Source organism: Apostichopus japonicus, chromosome 9, assembly GCF_037975245.1.
Source record: "Apostichopus japonicus isolate 1M-3 chromosome 9, ASM3797524v1, whole genome shotgun sequence".
Taxonomy (NCBI): domain Eukaryota; kingdom Metazoa; phylum Echinodermata; class Holothuroidea; order Aspidochirotida; family Stichopodidae; genus Apostichopus; species Apostichopus japonicus.
The window spans coordinates 36,955,742-36,979,578 of record NC_092569.1 but is presented as its reverse complement, the minus strand read 5'-3'; the positions used below and the strand labels follow the sequence as shown (position 1 = coordinate 36,979,578).

The window sequence follows — 23,837 nt, the reverse complement described above, 5'->3', positions numbered from 1 at the left end:
TCGCGTAGCCCTATACTTATTCGCTGCTGCACCAGTCATTGCGTACTGCGGTAACGTCTTTCATGTTTAAAAAATTCCTATCGACCTCCTCAGCAAGCTTCAATTATACACAAATTATCAATATATTAGGTTTAAAATACCCGATTTATTTGAAAAGAACCCACCCGAAAGTCTAGCTGAAGCTCGCGTAACATATTATGCGTCAACACGGAAACTCATACGTGGCATTCGTTTTGCAAACCCTTGCTTGTGTCTCGAATGGCGTTCCATACTTTACTCATTTTCATGAGGTTTCTAAGTTGTACAGTATGGTATTGTATGTATTTTAGATCCTCCTGCTAGCAGGAACTCGCGAATGAGCAGTTCATACATCTAGCATCGTGATAACAGGTCATATAGCCTGTGTGTTGCTGTATGGTAACGTGTACATAGCATCTGTTGAGCCTTTCCGGATGTCGACGGTGCATATACTTACGTGATACTCAAATCATAGCCTGATAATTGCTAACCCGGACTGTAGTGAACAATCTCTCGTAATGATGGCAGGTCCTCCATCCACTTGGGAAACCGTGACGAATAAAAAGAAGGCAACGTCAAACGATAAAAAGGCTGCTCGTAAAAATTTCAAGCAAAAAGCCACGATCGTCGAAGATGTTGGTAAGAACTTTAGTGTAACTGTAACTTGTAAGCTGTCGATAGTACTTGGCCAATATGAGCTTCGCGAAACCGGTCTTCATCACTGTTGATATGTGATGGTAGCATGAAGGGCTCATAATTGACGCACTTAAGGATTTGATCAACGATGTCTATCAAGGAAAAATCCAAATCACTCAACTGTATGTGTTTTTCATATGTGTAGTTCCTCAGAATGTAATGATCTCAAAATATTAAAGGTTCTGTGCCTATGCACCGTACAAATCAGCAGAATTTGACCACAAAATGTCTGCCGTGTCAAGTTCTTTCATCAAAGTGGCTAGTTGTAAGAATAATTTCCGACTACGCATGCGCAGTTGCTATTTTCATGACCAGGAGTACCATTTTTACGACGAGGAGTAACAATAATTTCCGGTTAGGGTAAGGGTTAGGATTGAGGTTTAGGGTTATGTTTAGGGTTAGGGTTACCCCTACTACATGCGCAGTTGCTTTATTTACTTTACTGCGCCTGAATTTGCCTTTGTCGTAAGAATAGTTTATAAATAATTGTTACGACTAGTCGTAAGAATAGCCACGGCCTTCTTTCATACCCCTAATAAGCTAACTGTAGTGTAGGCCTTAGTATACATCCATCGACTTTGGATGCTGTTTGCTATGCTCTGAGCCTCAGAGTCTAAGCTCAGACAGGTCAGGTCCCAGAGATTAGTGGTATCATATTGAGGTAATGTTGGTGATTTTTAGGGTGTCAAATTTCCAAATGCCCCTAAAAACGTGCAAAACTGGGGGGAGGGTGTTAAAAGCTTTAAAAACACCAGTAAAAACCAGCAAATAGCTGAAATGGATTCAAGCTCATGAAATATGTACTTCTGCTTGACTGCAAATAGTTTAGGTGGCCTGCTGTATCGTTGCTAGTAATATATGAAGGTGCGTCAATAACGAGGGTGCGTCAATTATGAAGCCTTTACTTTATACGGGAACCTCGCCAAAGAGCACACATGCTTAGGCTACTGTATGTAGTTTTTAAAGGGTAAGGGAACAAGCGAGACTATCGATCATTCAAGGGTCTAATTACAGTGGAAAAGAAGTGCCTCAACATTATAATATAGTTAGAAACAATGGGAAAAGATGATTTAGGTTGTCATGATAGGCATCTCTTTGTGTGTCTTTATAATGGAATGCATGTTTTGGCTTGTACTTGAACTTCATTATATCTTTATGCAAGAAACTATTCAAAGTGATGACTTAGTACAAGTTATGACAGTTATGCATTTCTATAATGTCTCATCTGGAGTAGTTTCCCAAGGATATAGTTTACAATGAATATCTCAATAGTTGGTTTAACCTGTGTACCTGTTCACCAATACACTGGTATACACTCCTTGCAGATGTTACATCAGAAGACAGTTGCAATGATTAGATTTATTGTGCAGTAAAACTTTGAAAGCTTGGTAAACTGAGTATTACAAAGGTGCTTTACTTAAATGAAAAATCTTCACTAACTTTCGATCTGAATCATTACATTTACAGCACCATTAGAAAACACAGAAACCATTTATTCAACTGCTTTTAATAAGAATAAAGGAAACCAATCCAGCAACTCCAAGAGTAAAGAACAGGTCCAGAATAACCAGCCAAAGAAGAAGAAAGAAGGCAACAAAGTGAAACAAGACATTACTTCTGACAGTCTTGAAGATGCCTTGAAAAAGCTTTCTTTGGAAGATTTGGAGAAGCAGTGGGAGGATGTTAGAATAAGATGTAAAAGTGCCCCATCAGTAAGTCTAAAAACTCTCAGGACCATTCTCCTGTCAAATAAAGTAATTTGAAATATTGTGTATATTCCAGCAATCTCTGTTTAGCTATAATGCATCTTACAAAAAAGTTCTAAGCATTGAATTTTGAGGAACCCAAGATTTTCTGTATTTGAATAACTCTTTAATTGAGAGCATACAATAGATCTCTTTCTTAGATCATTGATACAATATTTGTAGTATTTATAACGGTTTGTACAAAAACACAAAATGGTGCAACAGTCAACAAATTAAGAGTGAGTTTATGTACTTACTTTGAATGGCACAGGCAATTATTTTACCTCATTTTAGTCATTTCAGCTTCTTCTAAACCACTCATTGTATCTGTAGTTTGAATGATGATAATTAGTTCTCAAGCCATTTATCTTCACATGGTAATTTTGGAACACAAAAGTATACATGGATTTCCTTTGTTGGTAACTATTTTAATGTAAATCTGCAAGAGCCATCGGTTAAATTATGAAGCATCAAAGGTATATGCACAGAAGTAAAATATCGAGGTGATTTGGAATTAAATGGATAGAGAATATACTGTAACAGTTCGGTTTACCGAAAGTTCCTTGCTCAACTCCCTGCTGTCCTGCCAGTTCTCCTTAAACGTAATATCACTCGCAAGAATGGTTTTATCACTAGATTTTAATACAAACGTGTACCCTCAGTAAGCATCAATTGCAGTTTCTTATCAATTTATTGATCTATGTGGCTGTCACACTCAACTGAAAAGCTTTGGGTGTGCTTGGCTAAATTTGATCTAACCATGTCACATTCTTAAATTTCTCTCTTTGTGTGAGATCATAAATTGCACATATTTTCAGTCACTTGGTTGATGTTGACATGCAGTATTCCCTCAGTAGTCAAATTAGTTAAAATATTGTTGAGTTTATAGTTTTCTATAATTTTATTCAATTTTATAGTTATGGCTTGGAGATATTGTGGGGTTTTTAAGTCGAAAATTGGACGTGAAGAATCCAGATCAACTGCCATTTTCTTCAGAACCTCCAGGTAAGGAGCAGAGGGCGCTGTACCATTAATTCAGTAACAGACAGCGGGCCCTATGTATCAACCCTGGTTGTTATGTAATGCATATTCACCCTTGTTCTACTTGTAATTCTGAAACAGACAGAGGGCTCTATCTATCAACCCTGGTTATTATGTAATGCATATTCACCCTTGTTCTACTATTAATTCTGAAACAGACAGAGGGTCCTATGTATCAACTCTGGTTGTTGTGTAATGCATATTCACCCTTGTTCTACTTGTAATTCTGAAACAGACAGAGGGCTCTATCTATCAACCCTGGTTATTATGTAATGCATATTCACCCTTGTTCTACTATTAATTCTGAAACAGACAGAGGGTCCTATGTATCAACTCTGGTTGTTGTGTAATGCATATTCATCCTTGTTCTACCTGTAATTCTGAAACAGATAGAGGGCCGGCCTATAAATCAACCCTGGTTGTTATGTATACATTCACCCTTGTTCTAATAGTAATTCTGAAATAGACAGAGGGTCCTATGTATCAACTCTGGTTGTTATGTAGTGCATATTCACCCTTATTCTAATAGTAGTTCTGAAACACACAGAGGGTCCTATGTATCAACTCTGGTTGTTTTGATGAAAATTTTTCTATACTGTACTTTCATGTCCCGCTTCAAAGCACTTGCATTGTCGGAGCAGTTTGAATACCAAATTTCTATCAGATAAAAGTTGGGAACTCTTCATACTGTCAATACAATAGCTTTGAAGCATAATATGGGAGGACAGTTTAGAGAGGTATTAGCATGAGAAAACTGTTCCAACTGACTATCCTTGTTCAATAGTTGAATGCCTTTGTGGTTTCGATGATAATCGTAACCTTTGCATTCATGATGGCGAATGTGTTTGTGTGTGTGTGTGAGTGCATTTGTGATGGCCAGCTTGTAAACACGATATCTCAAGAAGGGAAGGTCAGACCAATTTCATATTTAGTTTGTAGAAGTACCACATTGAGTTCAAGAAGCCTAATGTTTTTGGTGGAAGTCACAGGTCATTTGGGGTCACCAGGGGTGAAATTGTGAAAACCTTGCAAACACGATATCTCTAGAAGGAAAGCTTGCAAGGACCTCATATTTAGTGTGTAGAAGTACCATATTGAGTTAAAGATGGTGGAAGTCAAAGGTCATTTGGGGTCAACAGAGGTCAAATCGTGAAACCCTTGTAAACATGTACACCCTTAGGGAAGGCTCGCAAATTTAACCGGCGATGATCGAAGGCCCAGCCAGCAGCACACCACTGCTCATTATGCAGCCTGCATATCACTCACGCTTGAGTGCACACACCCACGGTAACTCCGTGAAAGTAATGAGCATTGAGCTCCCAACACAGAAGCGCTGCTATTGTTTGTAAACAAAAGCGGTACTTGCCTTTTCCTGGTCTGTGGTTTTTACGTAACAATGGCACTCTGACCACAGTAGAAGGAAATTTATTTCAAGAATGAATTGAAATCTTCATGAACTATTTTCGTATCGAATGTTTCAAAATACTTTCAGACTTCTTTTCCTGTACAAAGTATTTTCATTCACTAACACTGATCCATCTCTCTTTTCTCTACTCGAACAGTAAGTTGGTACACCTTTCAAATTTTACGAAAGATCGAGCAAAATACTTTCGAAAAATTCACGCGAAACTGGCATAACGTGCTAAATGCAACAAATTTCATGTAAAAAAAGCTCTAGTACACCCATTTATGAATAAACCATACGACCACATCTGCTGTTAAGCGGGGGAAAAAGGAAGTATTTTCTAGAATTTCCACACAAAAAAGGAAAAATAATTATCCTACCATAGTTAAGAGTATAGTACATAGCCTAACCACTTCGTCGGTTACGGATCTCACGTAACAACAAAAACACAACTTATTGTATTTTGCGAAGTTGACGTTTTCTAAGGACATGGAAAAAATATTGAGCATTTAGTTAATCATGCCAAGTGGCCTAAAACATGGGATTGCAAGGTTTACTTTGATAAAGATTGCCATACTGTAGCTATTGGGGCCTTGATATCGTGCTATGTATGTATGGTATAGACTGTGCCTCGTGTATCATGGGGAACAGATTGTTTTGTTCATGCGGAGGAGTCGGTTAGCTTGAGGTGTGTTTTATATACATCCATGGTTTTACTTTGTTACGGGGATATAAATTTTCTTGAACGTCTAAGATAATATTTCGCACAACTTTACCGATTCTTTACTGACTGACCTAATTAATTCTAGAGTGGAGTCAAAATAGTTTACTCCATGAAAAGTTTTTTGGAAACGTGCCAAAAATGTTAACAAACAGGTGTTAGACAGGGGGGTTGTTGGAAAATCCACAGCACATATACAGTAGCCTACCGTGATATTTAAGTAGGGGTAAACACTGCAATTAACTTGTAAACTGATGTACGTATAAAGCACGCTGTTTATTGTTAGGCAGTCTAGAAACAGGGCTTTGCCGAACGTAGTTTGTTTCATAATATCGTCAGTTTTGTAAGTTAAACTTTTTAAAGATTGTAAGACAGGTTAAATCTCTTTTCATTTTATCACATAATATAGCTACTCTAACTTGTCTCTAACAGCAGACTGTTATCTTTGCCTGGCTCTGATGAAATACTACTATCTCAAGTAACGTTGGCAATTTGCCAAGAAATAAATGTCACGCAATGTGATACAAAAAGTCATATTACCCATTCATGAAGGCTTCAAACGCAAGTTTTCAAACATTGGTTCAGTGTATAGTACAATTACAACTAGTCATACCGTTGTAGTCTGGACCGAATTTATGCTTTTTGCTAAACGATCTGAACAAACGTAATTTCTCAAACTAAATTAAAATTATATCATTCGTGACTTTGTTACAACTAAAGCCAAGTAAGTCTACTATGAATAAGAATTATTCGGTTTCTTTATTAGCCATTCCATTTCGTAAAGCGCCATGCAATAACAATTTTTCTTGCACAAGTCGCGAACTGTTCAGGTTTTTTACAACCCGAAAGCAGCTGCGCAACGTGAAAGTAAGATCACGCACATGTCTTAGCCTACTGTCTGACTGCATGACTCACGTGGAGGTGATTCTGCATATAGATACGTACGAGAGTTTTAATGGTTAGGCTATATATTTACTGTCATTTCAATAAACTGTTTATAGTACGAACGAAAGAAAAGTCCCCACAGGTTTGAGAGATTGTCTAGAGCATTGATGATGTAGGTTTTTGTGTATTAAGGGATTCAAGACCAAACGGAGTGTCTCCGTTTGTTCAATTGCAAAACACGAAATAAAAAATAGCGATGAAAGCGCCACGTAAAATTCATGTTTCGAGCACAAACTGTCAGCAAAGTACACACAACTGTGTAGTAACTCAATGCAGTTACAGTAGCCTATATGTAGTAGCTTTATTGATAAACAATTCTCCAACCTGCAGAGAAAATTCTATAACCCTTTTGGGTACATCCTGGACCAAAGTGACCAGTTCATTGTCTGGTCTTCTTTTGTGCATAAGAGGCTTAATTTGTGGTCTCATAGTCAAGTGCATACAACTGTCCACCGACTCTTGGAAGGCAGGAAATGTGTGCGTTCAAGCATGACTCATTACCAGCTGGTTGCTGTGCTCATTACACTGGATAGCAACGGTTGGGCCTGCGATCATCGCCGGTTAAATTTGCGAGCCTTCCCTTACTAAATATTACGTCAGATTCATGAAGAAAACTGATCATGTTACATCATCGAAACCACAATGCATTTTTGCATTCTAGTTATCCATGATTATGATTTGGAATTCATCATCAGCCTTGTTTTGAATACATCTTCAGTCTATTTAATGATGTAATGCAATATATTGATCCTTGTCTTTAGTCAAATGCACTTTCAGCCTGGTTTATTAATGAATGCATCTTAGCCTGGTCACCTAATTATCCACATCCTCACTAGTAATCATCCTTGTAGGAAATGTTCTTGTTTGTGAAGGATATATTGGAGGTGTGTCCTCTTGTTTATGGATATGCACTCTCTATTTGATATATCCATACATAACTTTGATGATTGGATGGTCTGGTTTATTTAGGAATGCATATTCACCTTTTTTATAGAAGAATGCATATTTATCCTAGATTATAGTGATTCATATTTAGCATCATAAATATGACATAAATTTGTATAAGTCTCCTTGTTTATGGTAGAAGGCAACTTCAGCCTGGTTAATAGTGAATGCATCTTCAACCTTGTATATTCAATACATATTCATCCTTGTTAATGGTGGAATGATTCATCCTTCTAAATCAGACTGATTGCTAGCAACCATTTTGTTTTACAGATTACCCGTGCAGCATCCTGGATGCAAAACTGCATAGTTTTCTGAGCTCTACTCTGAATACTTATGAAACCAAGATGCTTAAAGAATTCTTTGACTACTGCCTGAATGAGATGCTGAATGATCTGAAGAAAGGTAAACTTGATCACACTGATACACTAGATAAAACTGACATATGAGTAAGACTTAAGTTATGAGTATGTATCGTACTGCTATGTCAGTATAACATACATGTATTAAATACTAGAACATTGTAAGTATTGAGTTACTTGTATGGATCATTCTCAGATATATATGTCAGATATTGAAGATTAGAACCAGCTGGTAGGATCTCCAAACTTAAACAGTATCATTTGTAGATGGACAAGGCCTAAGTTACACATCTTTATGGACATTTAATAATGCAGGTAACCTATAACGTATATAAAATCATTGAGCAACATTTAATGTGTGTTTATGTTTTAGGTAATAAGCCTATTAATTTAATTTAAATTTAATTATTTCTCTACTTTGTAACCTGCCTTTGTTAATGAGCAGCACCTGGCTGACGTTATACTGTACTGGAGTCTCTGGTGGCGCCATTCTAGGAGTGTAGGGTAGTTGGTAATTAAATCTGGTTTTCAAATACTGTTGTTTTTATTTTCTGCAGGTCAGCCTGTTTATGCCTACAGGATTTATCTTCAGCTTCTGGTGAAGAAACACCCAACATTTATTACCAACTCATGTCAACACGTAAGTGTTCTCTGATATGTAGAATAATGAATCACTTTACAGTACTGTATATATGAGCTTTACTAGAATTGCCTACAGACGGGGCCGCATTACTAGTACTACTTGCAGTAGGGGCTGCCATCTGCATTCCAGCATTACTAGTACTGCATGCAGTAGGGCCCGCCATCTGTATTACTAGTACTGCTTGCAGTAGGGGCTGCCATCTGTGTTCCAGCATTACTAGTACAACATGCAGTAGGGGCTGCCATCTGTATTACTAGTACTGCTTGCAGTAGGGGCCACCATCTGTGTTCCAGGGTTACTAGTACTGCATGCAGTAGGGGCCGCCATCTTTATTACTAGTACTGCTTGCAGTAGGTGCTGCCATCTGCATTCCAGCATTACTAGTACTGCATGCAGTAGGGGCCGCCATCTGTATTAATAGTACTGCTTGCAGTAGGGGCTGCCATCTGTGTTCCAGCGTTACTAGTACTGCATGCAGTAGGGGCTGCCATCTGTATTACTAGTACTGCTTGCAGTAGGGGCCACCATCTGTGTTCCAGGGTTACTAGTACAACATGCAGTAGGGGCTGCCATCTGTATTACTAGTACTGCTTGCAGTAGGGGCCACCATCTGTGTTCCAGGGTTACTAGTACTGCATGCAGTAGGGGCCGCCATCTTTATTACTAGTACTGCTTGCAGTAGGGGCTGCCATCTGCATTCCAGCATTACTAGTACTGCATGCAGTAGGGCCCGCCATCTGTATTAATAGTACTGCTTGCAGTAGGGGCTGCCATCTGTGTTCCAGCATTACTAGTACTGCATACAGTAGAGGCTGCCATCTGTATTAATAGTACTGCTTGCAGTAGGGGCTGCCATCTGCATTCCAGCATTACTAGTACTGCATGCAGTAGGGGCCGCCATCTGTATTAATAGTACTGCTTGCAGTAGGGGCTGCCATCTGTGTTCCAGCATTACTAGTACTGCATACAGTAGGGGCTGCCATGTGTGTTTCACATTAATAGTACTGCATACAGTAGGGCACGCTATGTGTGTCCAGCATTACTAGTACTGTATATCAGGGGGCCTAGGTCTGTGTTTTGCAATGCTAATGCTGCATAGGGGCCTCTTTCTATGTTTCAGCATTACTTGTACTGCATAGGGGACTCTGTGTTTTAGTGTTACTAGTACTGCATAGGGGCCCTTTTCCGTGGTTTAGCGTTAGTAGTACTGCAAAGGGGCCTCTGTCTGTGTTTTAGCATTACTACTACTGCATAGGGGACCTCTGTCTGTGTTTTAGCAATGCTAATACTGCATAGGGGCCTCTGTCTGTGTTTTAGCATTCTAGTACTGCATAGGGGCCTCTGTCTGTGTTTTAGCATTCTAGTACTGTATAGGGGCCTCTAGTACTGCATCGGGGCCTCTGTCTGTGTTTCAGCATTACTAGTACTGCATAGGGGCCTCTGTCTGTGTTTTAGCATTACTAGTACTGCATAGGGGACCTCTGTCTGTGTTTTAGCAATGCTAATACTGCATAGGGGCCTCTGTCTGTGTTTTAGCATTCTAGTACTGCATAGGGGCCTCTGTCTGTGTTTCAGCATTACTACTGTAGTACTGCATAGGGGCCTCTGTCTGTGTTTTAGCATTATAGTAAGTGCATTGGGGCCTCTGTCTGTGTTTTAGCATTCTAGTACTGCATAGGGGCCTCTGTCTGTGTTTTAGCATTCTAGTACTGTATAGGGGCCTCTGTCTGTGTTTTAGCATTACTAGTACTGCATAGGGGCCTCTGTCTGTGTTTTAGCATTACTAGTACTGCATAGGGGCCTCTGTCTGTGTTTTAGCATTACTAGTACTGCATAGGGGCCTCTGTCTGTGTTTTAGCATTCTAGTACTGCGTAGGGGCCTCTGTCTGTGTTTCAGCATTCTAGTACTGCATAGGGGCCTCTGTCTGTGTTTCAGCATTCTAGTACTGCATAGGGGCGTCTGTCTGTGTTTCAGCAATGCTAATACTGCATAGGGGCCTCTGTCTGTGTTTCAGCATTTTAGTACTGCATAGGGGCCTCTGTCTGTGTTTTAGCATTCTAGTACTGCATAGGGACCTCTGTCTGTGTTTTAGCATTACTAGTACTGCATAGGGGCCTCTGTCTGTGTTTTAGCATTCTAGTACTGCATAGGGGCCTCTGTCTGTGTTTTAGCATTTTAGTACTGCATAGGGACCTCTGTCTGTGTTTCAGCAATGCTAATACTGCATAGGGGCCTCTGTCTGTGTTTTAGCATTTTAGTACTGCATAGGGGCCTCTGTGTTTTAGCATTCTAGTACTTCATAGGGGCCTCTGTCTGTGTTTCAGCATTCTAGTACTGCATAGGGGCCTCTGTCTGTGTTTTAGCATTTTAGTACTGCATAGGGGCCTCTGTCTGTGTTTTAGCATTCTAGTACTGCATAGGGGCCTCTGTGTTTTAGCATTTTAGTACTGCATAGGGGCCTCTGTCTGTGTTTTAGCATTCTAGTACTGCATAGGGACCTCTGTCTGTGTTTTAGCATTTTAGTACTGCATAGGGGCCTCTGTCTGTGTTTTAGCATTCTAGTACTGCATAGGGGCCTCTGTCTGTGTTTCAGCATTCTAGTACTGCATAGGGGCCTCTGTCTGTGTTTTAGCATTTTAGTACTGCATAGGGGCCTCTGTCTGTGTTTTAGCATTCTAGTACTGCATAGGGGCCTCTGTCTGTGTTTTAGCATTCTAGTACTGCATAGGGGCCTTTGTCTGTGTTTCAGCATTACTACTGTCGTACTGCATAGGGGACCTCTGTCAGTGTTTTAGCATTCTAGTACTGCATAGGGGCCTCTGTCTGTGTTTTAGCATTTTAGTACTGCATAGGGGCCTCAGTCTGTGTTTCAGCATTACTAGTACTGCATAGGGGCCTCTGTCTGTGTTTTAGCAATAGTAGTACTGCATAGGGGCCTCTGTCTGTGTTTTAGCATTACTAGTACTGCATAGGGGACCTCGGTCTGTGTTTTAGCATTACTAGTACTGCATAGGGGCCTCTTTCTGTGTTTTGCAATGCTAATACTGCGTAGGGGCCTTTGTCTGTGTTTTAGCGTTACTAGTACTGCAAAGGGGCCCCTGTCTGTGTTTTAGCAATGCTAGTACTGCATAGGGGCCTCTTATTGTGTTTCAGCATTACTTGTACTGCATAGGGGCCTCGGTCTGTGTTTTAGCAATGCTAGTACTGCATAGGGGGCCTCGGTCTGTGTTTTAGCAATGCTAATACTGCATCGGGGGCCTCAGTCTGTGTTTTGCAATGCTAATACTGCATAGGGGCCTTTTTCTGTGTTTCAGCATTACTAGTACTGCATGCAGTAGGGGCCGCCATCTGTATTAATAGTACTGCTTGCAGTAGGGGCTGCCATCTGTGTTCCAGCATTACTAGTACTGCATGCAGTAGGGGCTGCCATGTGTGTTTCACATTAATAGTACTGCATGCAGTAGGGCCGCCATCTGTGTTCCAGCATTACTAGTACTGTATATCAGGGGGCCTCGGTCTGTGTTTTGCAATGCTAATACTGCATAGGGGCCTCTTTCTGTGTTTCAGCATTACTTGTACTGCATAGGGGACTCTGTGTTTTAGTGTTACTAGTACTGCATAGGGGCCCTTTTCCGTGCTTTAGCGTTAGTAGTACTGCATAGGGGCCTCTGTCTGTGTTTTAGCATTACTAGTACTGCATAGGGGACCTCTGTCTGTGTTTTAGCAATGCTAATACTGCATAGGGGCCTCTGTCTGTTTTAGCAATGCTAGTACTGCACAGACACCACTGTCTGTGTTTCAGCATGATCAGTACTGTATAGGGGTCTCTGTCTGTGTTTCAGCAATACTAGTACTGCATAGGGGCCTCTGTCTTAGCAATACTAGTACATTGTTGTTCCATTCAGTATTTATATTGATTATATATTGATGATACATTGTTTGATACATATATTGATGATAAATTTTTGCATACAGAATTGATATTTATGATACATTGTTGTTCCTTCAGAATTGATTTTTCAGAATTGATATTTATCATACATTGTTGTTGTGTTTCATGTTGCAGGTGTTTCTCTTTCAACTTTTCTAATTAGTGTTTAACAGTTCTCTCCTTTTTGTTATTATGAGCATAGTGCAAAATTAATTGTGTACTTAATTCAGTAATTGTTGTGACTGCTAGATTTTTATTTTTGATGAATGAATATACTTTTCAGTTTAAAGAGATGATCAAGAAACGTGAGAATGAACGGTTGCCTAGTTTTGCTCTCTTATGGACTTGTAATTTAGCTGGTCTGCAGGATCCTGTCACAGCCTTGCAAGGTAACCACACTTTAATAAACTTAAACGATTCATATTCATAATACGTGACTTATTATACCCAAACAGTAATGTAACAGTAAACACCCATACAGAAATGTAACAGTAAATACCCGTACAGTAATGTAATAATAAATACCCATACAGTAATGTTACAGTAAGTACCCGTACAGTAATGTAACAGTAAATACCCATACAGTAATGTAACAGTAAATACCCTTACAGTAATGTAACAGTAAATACCTCAGTGCTGTATTACCTTGTGTGTTAGTACTGTATCCAACACACAGAGAACACTATCATGATCTAAAATAATCATTGACCTTTCTATTTTTGTTGCAGTTTGGGGTCAGATAATGTTGCCAATGATGAGTCACAAGATGATCGCCCCCTTTGCTGTACAATCTCTGGAAAGGATCCTGTGGTATGTGTCATTAGCATATCATTAACATGTTATTAACATATCTACCATGAAACATGTTGTATTATTAATCAGGACCAAGGCCTTCTTGCAAGACTTTCCAACAGTTAAAGTCTTATGGCATTAGAAAGCATGCCAAATGGCTGCATCCTGCACCTCTGCGGATGTTACCCATCCAGATGCGGCACCAGAAATTCCAAACACGCACCTGTATAAAGTTTACATCTCTGAAAATGGAGGGCTTGTGAACACATCAAACCCGCACACATCCCACATTTCACTGGTGGACCAAATATTAATTTTTGCATGAAATTTAAAATTGTGACTAAGCATACATTTAAAATAAACAGGGGTGTACATTCACAGATTTTCAAGAGGGTTGTTGATTTCAAGCCAGATTTGGCTTTTTTGTGCAAACTGAGCTATGTTCCTGACCTACTACAGTGACTAACTGAGCTATGTTCCTGACCTACTACAGTGACTAACTGAACTATGTTCCTGACCTACTACAGTGACTAACTGAGCTATGTTCCTGACCTACTACAGTGACTAACTGAGCTATGTTCCTGACCTACTACAGTGACTAACTGAGCTATGTTCCTGACCTACTACAGTGACTAACTGAACTATGTTCCTGACCTACTACAGTGACTAACTGAGCTATGTTCGTGACCTACTACAGTGACTAAATGAGCTATGTTCCTGACCTACTACAGTGACTAACTGAGCTATGTTCCTGACCTACTACAGTGACTAACAGAGCTATGTTCCTGACCTACTACAGTGACTAACTGAGCTATGTTCCTGACCTACTACAGTCACTAACTGAGCTATGTTCCTGACCTACTACAGTGACTAACTGAGATATGTTCATGACCTACTACAGTGAATAAATGAGCTATGTTCCTGACCTACTACAGTGACTAAATGAGCTATGTTCCTGACCTACTACAGTGACTAACTGAGATATGTTCCTGACCTACTACAGTAACTAACTGAGCTATGATCCTGACCTACTACAGTCACTAACTGAGCTATGTTCCTGACCTACTACAGTGACTAACTGAGCTATGTTCCTGACCTACTACAGTGACTAAATGAGCTATGTTCCTGACCTACTACAGTGACTAACTGAGATATGTTCGTGACCTACTACAGTGACTAAATGAGCTATGTTCCTGACCTACTACAGTGACTAAATGAGCTATGTTCCTGACCTACTACAGTGACTAACTGAAATATGTTCGTGACCTACTACAGTGACTAACTGAGCTATGTTCCTGACCTACTACAGTGACTAAATGAGCTATGTTCCTGACCTACTACAGTGACTAACTGAGATATGTTCGTGACCTACTACAGTGACTAACTGAGCTATGTTCCTGACCTACTACAGTGACTAACTGAGCTATGTTCCTGACCTACTACAGTGACTAACTGAGCTATGTTCCTGACCTACTACAGTAACTAACTGAGCTATGTTCCAGACCTACTAAAGTGACTAAATGAGCTATGTTCCTGACCTACTACAGTGACTAACTGAGATATGTTCCTGACCTACTACAGTCACTAACTGAGCTATGTTCCTGACCTACTACAGTGACTAACTGAGCTATGTTCCTGACCTACTACAGTCACTAACTGAGCTATGTTCCTGACCTACTACAGTGACTAACTGAGATATGTTCGTGACCTACTACAGTGACTAAATGAGCTATGTTCCTGACCTACTACAGTGACTAAATGAGCTATGTTCCTGACCTACTACAGTGACTAACTGAGATATGTTCCTGACCTACTACAGTAACTAACTGAGCTATGTTCCTGACCTACTACAGTCACTAACTGAGCTATGTTCCTGACCTACTACAGTGACTAACTGAGCTATGTTCCTGACCTACTACAGTGACTAAATGAGCCATGTTCCTGACCTACTACAGTGACTAACTGAGATATGTTCGTGACCTACTACAGTGACTAAATGAGCTATGTTCCTGACCTACTACAGTGACTAAATGAGCTATGTTCCTGACCTACTACAGTGACTAACTGAAATATGTTCGTGACCTACTACAGTGACTAACTGAGCTATGTTCCTGACCTACTACAGTGACTAAATGAGCTATGTTCCTGACCTACTACAGTGACTAACTGAGATATGTTCGTGACCTACTACAGTGACTAACTGAGCTATGTTCCTGACCTACTACAGTGACTAACTGAGCTATGTTCCTGACCTACTACAGTGACTAACTGAGCTATGTTCCTGACCTACTACAGTAACTAACTGAGCTATGTTCCAGACCTACTAAAGTGACTAAATGAGCTATGTTCCTGACCTACTACAGTGACTAACTGAGCTATGTTCCTGGCCTACTACAGTGACTAACTGAGCTATGTTCCTGACCTACTACAGTAACTAACTGAGCTATGTTCCTGACCTACTACAGTAACTAACTGAGCTATGTTCCTGACCTACTACAGTGACTAACTGAGCTATGTTCCTGGCCTACTACAGTGACTAACTGAGCTATGTTCCTGACCTACTACAGTGACTAAATGAGCTATGTTCCTGACCTACTACAGTAACTAACTGAGCTATGTTCCTGACCTACTACAGTGACTAACTGAGCTATGTTCGTGACCTACTACAGTGACTAAATGAGCTATGTTCCTGACCTACTACAGTGACTAACTGAGCTATGTTCCTGACCTACTACAGTGACTAACTGAGCTATGTTCCTGGCCTACTACAGTGACTAACTGAGCTATGTTCCTGACCTACTACAGTGACTAAATGAGCTATGTTCCTGACCTACTACAGTAACTAACTGAGCTATGTTCCAGACCTACTACAGTCACTAACTGAGCTATGTTCCTGACCTACTACAGTGACTAAATGAGCTATGTTCATGACCTACTACAGTGACTAAATGAGCTATGTTCCTGACCTACTACAGTGACTAACTGAGCTATGTTCCTGACCTACTACAGTGACTAACTGAGCTATGTTCCTGGCCTACTACAGTGACTAACTGAGCTATGTTCCTGACCTACTACAGTGACTAAATGAGCTATGTTCCTGACCTACTACAGTAACTAGCAGAGCTATGTTCCTGACCTACTACAGTGACTAACTGAGCTATGTTCCTGACCTACTACAGTGACTAACTGAGCTATGTTCCTGACCTACTACAGTGACTAACTGAACTATGTTCCTGACCTACTACAGTCACTAACTGAGCTATGTTCCTGACCTACTACAGTGACTAACTGAGCTATGTTCCTGACCTACTACAGTGACTAACTGAGCTATGTTCCTGACCTACTACAGTAACTAACTGAGAGCTGTTCCAGACCTACTAAAGTGACTAAATGAGCTATGTTCCTGACCTACTACAGTGACTAACTGAGCTATGTTCCTGGCCTACTACAGTGACTAACTGAGCTATGTTCCTGACCTACTACAGTAACTAACTGAGCTATGTTCCTGACCTACTACAGTAACTAACTGAGCTATGTTCCTGACCTACTACAGTGACTAACTGAGCTATGTTCCTGGCCTACTACAGTGACTAACTGAGCTATGTTCCTGACCTACTACAGTGACTAAATGAGCTATGTTCCTGACCTACTACAGTAACTAACTGAGCTATGTTCCTGACCTACTACAGTGACTAACTGAGCTATGTTCGTGACCTACTACAGTGACTAAATGAGCTATGTTCCTGACCTACTACAGTAACTAACTGAGCAATGTTCCTGACCTACTACAGTGACTAACTGAGCTATGTTCCTGGCCTACTACAGTGACTAACTGAGCTATGTCCTGACCTACTACAGTGACTAAATGAGCTATGTTCCTGACCTACTACAGTAACTAACTGAGCTATGTTCGTGACCTACTACAGTGACTAAATGAGCTATGTTCCTGACCTACTACAGTAACTAACTGAGCTATGTTCCTGACCTACTACAGTGACTAACTGAGCTATGTTCCTGGCCTACTACAGTGACTAACTGAGCTATGTTCCTGACCTACTACAGTGACTAAATGAGCTATGTTCCTGACCTACTACAGTAACTAACAGAGCTATGTTCCTGACCTACTACAGTGACTAACTGAGCTATGTTCCTGACCTACTACAGTGACTAACTGAGCTATGTTCCTGGCCTACTACAGTGACTAACTGAACTATGTTCCTGACCTACTACAGTGACTAACTGAACTATGTTCCTGACCTACTACAGTGACTAACTAAGCTATGTTCCTGACCTACTACAGTCACTAACTGAGCTATGTTCCTGACCTACTACAGTGACTAACTGAGCTATGTTCCTGACCTACTACAGTGACTAACTGAGCTATGTTCCTGACCTACTACAGTGACTAACTGAGCTATGTTCCTGACCTACTACAGTGACTAACTGAGCTATGTTCCTGACCTACTACAGTCACTAACTGAGCTATGTTCCTGACCTACTACAGTAACTAACTGAGCTATGTTCCTGACCTACTACAGTGACTAACTGAGCTATGTTCCTGACCTACTACAGTCACTAACTGAGCTATGTTCCTGACCTACTACAGTGACTAACTGAGCTATGTTCCTGACCTACTACAGTCACTAACTGAGCTATGTTCCTGACCTACTACAGTGACTAACTGAGCTATGTTCCTGACCTACTACAGTCACTAACTGAGCTATGTTCCTGACCTACTAAAGTGACTAACTGAGCTATGTTCCTGACCTACTACAGTAACTAACTGAGCTATGTTCCTGACCTACTACAGTGACTAACTGAGCTATGTTCCTGACCTACTACAGTGACTAACTGAGCTATGTTCCTGACCTACTACAGTAACTAACTGAGCTATGTTCCTGACCTACTACAGTGACTAACTGAGCTATGTTCCTGACCTACTACAGTGATTAACTGAGCTATGTTCCTGACCTACTACAGGTGACTAACTGAGCTATGTTCCTGACCTACTACAGGTGACTAACTGAGCTATGTTCCTGACCTACTACAGTGACTAACTGAACTATGTTCCTGACCTACTACAGTGACTGGAAAGTGTAGCACTTTGTTAGTTTATTGTACCAAAATAAGGGGGCAATCATCCTAATTGGGGGACAAAGCCCCATCCCACCACCCCCACCCTCCCCACCCCCTTGGTACTACCATTTTGTGTCTCACATGCTGTGTAAAGTGTTTTTTTTCTTCTTCCAGTGGTAAACTTGACAAGCAGAAGGCTAATTCAGTCTTTGGACCATCTGAGTTCTTTCCTCTGCTGGATGTGATATTTACATCTAATGTTACCCTGCCTCCAAAGTGAGTACTTTATTTTCTCTTTTTCCTGTTTATTATATTATATTATATTTTTTATATAATTTAATACTACTGTGCCACTATGCTGAATGGTTAAGGCTCCTTAATTTCATGTCTCTACTCCATATCTACCACTCAGGTGTATAATAAACTCTCATCAAATAATTTTCTTGTCCTTTCAGCCTGCAAAAGACCTTGCTGAAACTATATCCAAAGTTGAAGGTAAGCTGGAAAGCCTTGAACTGGATTCAATTAAACGAGTTCATTTGCTGGTATAGAGATGCCTAAATTAAAGCTGAAGTACTGAGATCTGTTCAGATATATTATAATAACTGCAGGAGTTTAGCCTTGAATTATAAAGTTGTCAATTAAACAAGTTCACTTGCTGATAGAGATCCCTAACTTAAATCTGAAATACTGAGGTATGTTCAAAAATATTGTAATAACTGCAGGAGTTTAGCCTGAATTATAAATTTTTCAATGGTTTTTCAACTTAAACAAATTCATTTGCTGATAGAGATCCCTTAATTAAAGCTGAAGTACTGAGGGTTTTTTTTTCTCAAAATATGGTAATAACCGTGGAGTTTAATTGACATTCAATTATGGTTAATATCTAGCATGATAGATCCTCATCTCTAAATAATATGTCAATTTAAATAATGATCATAGATTTTAAGGCATAATTTTTGGAAAAGCTATTGAAAAATGCTGGCAGTTTTCCTTATGATGGATGTGAAACATAGACAGACCAGAAGCCAGGAATTCTGAGTTGAATTTTGTACACATGAACTCAGATGGTGGTGGGGGCACAATAATCTGTATACATGGGGGGGGAGGGGAAGCCCCCTATGCCCCAGACTGGCTTGAGGGCTGCACATACCCTCTATGCATTCCTTATTCTTCTGACAAGGAACCCTATGCATTCCTTATTCTTCTGACAAGATCTCTATGCATTCCTTATTCTTCTGACAAGATACCCTATATATTCCTTATTCTTTTGACAAGGAACCCTATGCATTCCTTATTCTTCTGACAAGATCTCTATGCATCCCTTATTCTTCTGACAAGATACCCTATGCATTCCTCATTCTTCCAACATGGAACCCTATGCATTCATAATTCTTCTGACAAGATCTCTATGCATTCATTATTCTTCTGACAAGATGCCCTATGCATTCCTTATTCTTCTGACAAGATGCCCTATGCATTGCTTATTCTTCTGACAAGATGCCCTATGCATTCCTTATTCTTCTGACAAGATGCCCTATGCATTCCTTATTCTTCTGACAAGATGCCCTATGCATTCCTTATTCTTCTGACAATGTACCCTATGCATTCCTTATGCTTCTGACAAATTATTCTATGCCTTCCTTATTCTCTGGTTCGATACAGAATATTGCCTACGGTACAGATCCATCTTCCAGCCTCAGCGAGTTCTTCCCCTCGTACTTGACCAGGCTGACCAAGGACTGCCCAGACAACTACAAAGCTGAGGTATGTTAAACATTCTTCTGAGTTAGGTCAGAACAGAAATAGACCATGTTATTGGATGATTTAGAAATAAGATGTGCTGAGGTATATTAAACATTCTTCTGAGTTAGGTCAGAATAAAATATACCATGTTATTAGATGACTTTAGAAATAAGATGTGCTGAGGTATGTCAAGCATTCTTCTGAGATAGGTCAGAATGGAAAAAGTTATTTCATGATCAACTCCATGACAGATTAATAGATAGGGGCATTGGTAGAATAAGACTTCCTCAACTTAAGACTAACCGGTACCTCAATTCATTTATCCCTCTTGCAATAAAACTTTACAACAGCAATTTGAGTCGTTAGGTGGTTGCCTAGTCCTTGGATGGGTAGGCTCTCTGTCTTGTAATATTTAACTTGATCTTACCTTCTTTAGTTATTAATTGTAATATGAATATAGTTTTATATATAGTTTTGTATTTCTTATATAGTGCAAGTATCGAAATTTCCGATTTTATGGAGCAATAAAGTTTTACTTACTTACTTACTTATTGGATGACTTTAGAAATAAGATGTTTGAGAGGGTCTCTAATAAAACTCCTGTAAGTATTCAGGTAGTTGATTTAACTTGTTCTTGTCATCCTTCAATCAGTGCAAGCAGGGTAGTGCAGTTTTTGTGGTCAATTTTCATCTCACAGTGTTTAAAGTTTATGTTAGTATTGTTGTTTTCAATTATCTGTCATAGTCTGATAAATGTGTCACATATTTACAGTAACATTGGAATTAGAAAGGCGAATAACAAACATTGAATCCACAGTGAGAAGAACATTCACCCACATACAACAGATAGATATTCATGATTTGATGTTATTATTTCTACAGCTGTTGAAGGGGCTATTATACTGCCTGAGTACTGGGTCTCTTTGTTTGAGTGGATGGAGGCAGATGTATGTCTCCCATATGGCTCAGTCCAGTATCCTCCTCAAACATCTGGTGGAGACCTGGTCCAAAATAAACAGTACGGTGAGTTACATGCATACTTTTTACCTCAGCTACTTCTATACAACAGGAAAAGCTTTATGATGTCACAACACAACTACTCTAGTAGCTCATGTGTCTTACAACAGGAGTAAATGAAGCTTAGTTTACAGTATTAGTCACAACACAACTACACTAGTAGCTCATGTGTCTTTCAACAGGAGTAAATGAAGCTTAGTTTACAGTATGAATCTCATCACAACTACACTAGTAGCTCATGTGTCTTTCAACAGGAGTAAATGAATCTTAGTTTACAGTATTAGTCACAACACAACTACACTAGTAGCTCATTTGTCTTTCAACAGGAGTAAATGAATCTTAGTTTACAGTATTAGTCACAACACAACTACACTAGTAGCTCATTTGTCTTTCAACAGGAGTAAATGAAGCTTACTTTACAGTATGAGTCACATCACAACTACACTAGTAGCTCATGTGTCTTTCAACAGGAGTAAATGAATCTTAGTTTACAGTATTAGTCACATTACAAATACACTAGTAGCTCATTTGTCTTACAACAGGAGTGGTGGAAGCTTTATGATGTCACAACACAACTACACTAGTAGCTCATGTATCTTACAACAGGAGTAAATGAAGCTTCGTTTACAGTATGAATCTCATCACAACTACACTAGTAGCTCATGTGTCTTTCAACAGGAGTAAATGAATCTTAGTTTACAGTATTAGTCACAACACAACTACACTAGTAGCTCATTTGTCTTTCAACAGGAGTAAATGAAGCTTAGTTTACAGTATGAGTCACATCACAACTACACTAGTAGCTCATGTGTCTTTCAACAGGAGTAAATGAAGCTTCATTTACAGTATGAATCTCATCACAACTACACTAGTAGCTCATGTGTCTTTCAACAGGAGTAAATGAATCTTAGTTTACAGTATTAGTCACATTACAAATACACTAGTAGCTCATTTGTCTTACAACAGGAGTGATGGAAGCTTTATGATGTCACAACACAACTACACTAGTAGCTCATGTATCTTACAACAGGAGTAAATGAAGCTTCGTTTACAGTTTGAGTCTCATCACAACTACACTAGTAGTTCATTTGTCTTACAACAGGAGTGATGGAAGCTTAGTTTACAGTATGAGTCTCATCACAACTACACTAGTAGCTCATTTGTCTTTCAACAGGAGTAAATGAAGCTTCGTTTACAGTTTGAGTCTCATCACAACTACACTAGTAGCTCATGTGTCTTTCAACAGGAGTGAATGAAGCTTAGTTTACAGTATTAGTCACATCACAACTACACTAGTAGCTCATTTGTCTTTCAACAGGAGTGAATGAAGCTTAGTTTACAGTATGAATCTCATCACAACTACACTAGTAGTTCATTTGTCTTACAACAGGAGTGAATGAATCTTAGTTTACAGTATGAGTCACAACACAACTACACTAGTAGCTCATTTGTCTTTCAACAGGAGTGAATGAATCTTAGTTTACAGTATGAGTCACAACACAACTACACTAGTAGTTCATTTGTCTTACAACAGGAGTGATGGAAGCTTAGTTTACAGTATGAGTCACAACACAACTACACTAGTAGTTCATTTGTCTTTCAACAGGAGTGAATGAAGCGTAGTTTACAGTATGAGTCACATTACAAATACACTAGTAGTTCATTTGTCTTACAACAGGAGTGAATGAAGCTTCGTTTACAGTATGAATCTCATCACAACTACACTAGTAGCTCATTTGTCTTTCAACAGGAGTGAATGAAGCTTAGTTTACAGTATGAGTCACAACACAACTACACTAGTAGTTCATTTGTCTTACAACAGGAGTGATGGAAGCTTAGTTTACAGTATGAGTCACAACACAACTACACTAGTAGTTCATTTGTCTTTCAACAGGAGTAAATGAAGCTTAGTTTACAGTATTAGTCACATCACAACTACACTAGTAGTTCATTTGTCTTACAACAGGAGTGAATGAAGCTTAGTTTACAGTATGAGTCACAACACAACTACACTAGTAGTTCATTTGTCTTACAACAGGAGTGATGGAAGCTTAGTTTACAGTATTTAGTCACATCACAACTACACTAGTAGTTCATTTGTCTTACAACAGGAGTAAATGAAGCTTAGTTTACAGTATGAGTCTCATCACAACTACACTAGTAGTTCATTTGTCTTACAACAGGAGTGAATGAAGCTTAGTTTACAGTATTTAGTCACATCACAACTACACTAGTAGTTCATTTGTCTTACAACAGGAGTGAATGAAGCTTAGTTTACAGTATGAGTCACAACACAACTACACTAGTAGTTCATTTGTCTTACAACAGGAGTGATGGAAGCTTAGTTTACAGTATTTAGTCACATCACAACTACACTAGTAGTTCATTTGTCTTACAACAGGAGTGAATGAAGCTTAGTTTACAGTATGAATCTCATCACAACTACACTAGTAGTTCATTTGTCTTACAACAGGAGTAAATGAAGCTTAGTTTACAGTATGAGTCTCATCACAACTACACTAGTAGTTCATTTGTCTTACAACAGGAGTGAATGAAGCTTAGTTTACAGTATGAGTCACATCACAACTACACTAGTAGTTCATTTGTCTTACAACAGGAGTGATGGAAGCTTAGTTTACAGTATGAATCTCATCACAACTACACTAGTAGTTCATTTGTCTTACAACAGGAGTAAATGAAGCTTAGTTTACAGTATGAGTCTCATCACAACTACACTAGTAGTTCATTTGTCT

The 23,837-nt window shown here is 39.4% G+C and overlaps 1 protein-coding gene across 1 annotated transcript in view; it reads left to right on the top strand.

The window, feature by feature from the left end:
- The first annotated feature begins 360 nt into the window (after positions 1 to 360).
- LOC139974521 (transmembrane protein 214-B-like) overlaps positions 361 to 23,837 on the top strand; it is a 36,528-nt gene continuing 13,051 nt past the window's right edge. The window contains exons 1-11 of the mRNA XM_071981729.1: positions 361 to 657; positions 2,182 to 2,426; positions 3,377 to 3,464; positions 7,790 to 7,921; positions 8,436 to 8,518; positions 12,737 to 12,842; positions 13,182 to 13,263; positions 18,496 to 18,597; positions 18,777 to 18,816; positions 19,987 to 20,088; positions 20,950 to 21,090. Coding sequence (XP_071837830.1) covers positions 537 to 657; positions 2,182 to 2,426; positions 3,377 to 3,464; positions 7,790 to 7,921; positions 8,436 to 8,518; positions 12,737 to 12,842; positions 13,182 to 13,263; positions 18,496 to 18,597; positions 18,777 to 18,816; positions 19,987 to 20,088; positions 20,950 to 21,090 — 1,242 coding nt within the window. The 5' untranslated portion in view covers positions 361 to 536. The remainder of the gene's footprint in view (positions 658 to 2,181; positions 2,427 to 3,376; positions 3,465 to 7,789; positions 7,922 to 8,435; positions 8,519 to 12,736; positions 12,843 to 13,181; positions 13,264 to 18,495; positions 18,598 to 18,776; positions 18,817 to 19,986; positions 20,089 to 20,949; positions 21,091 to 23,837) is intronic.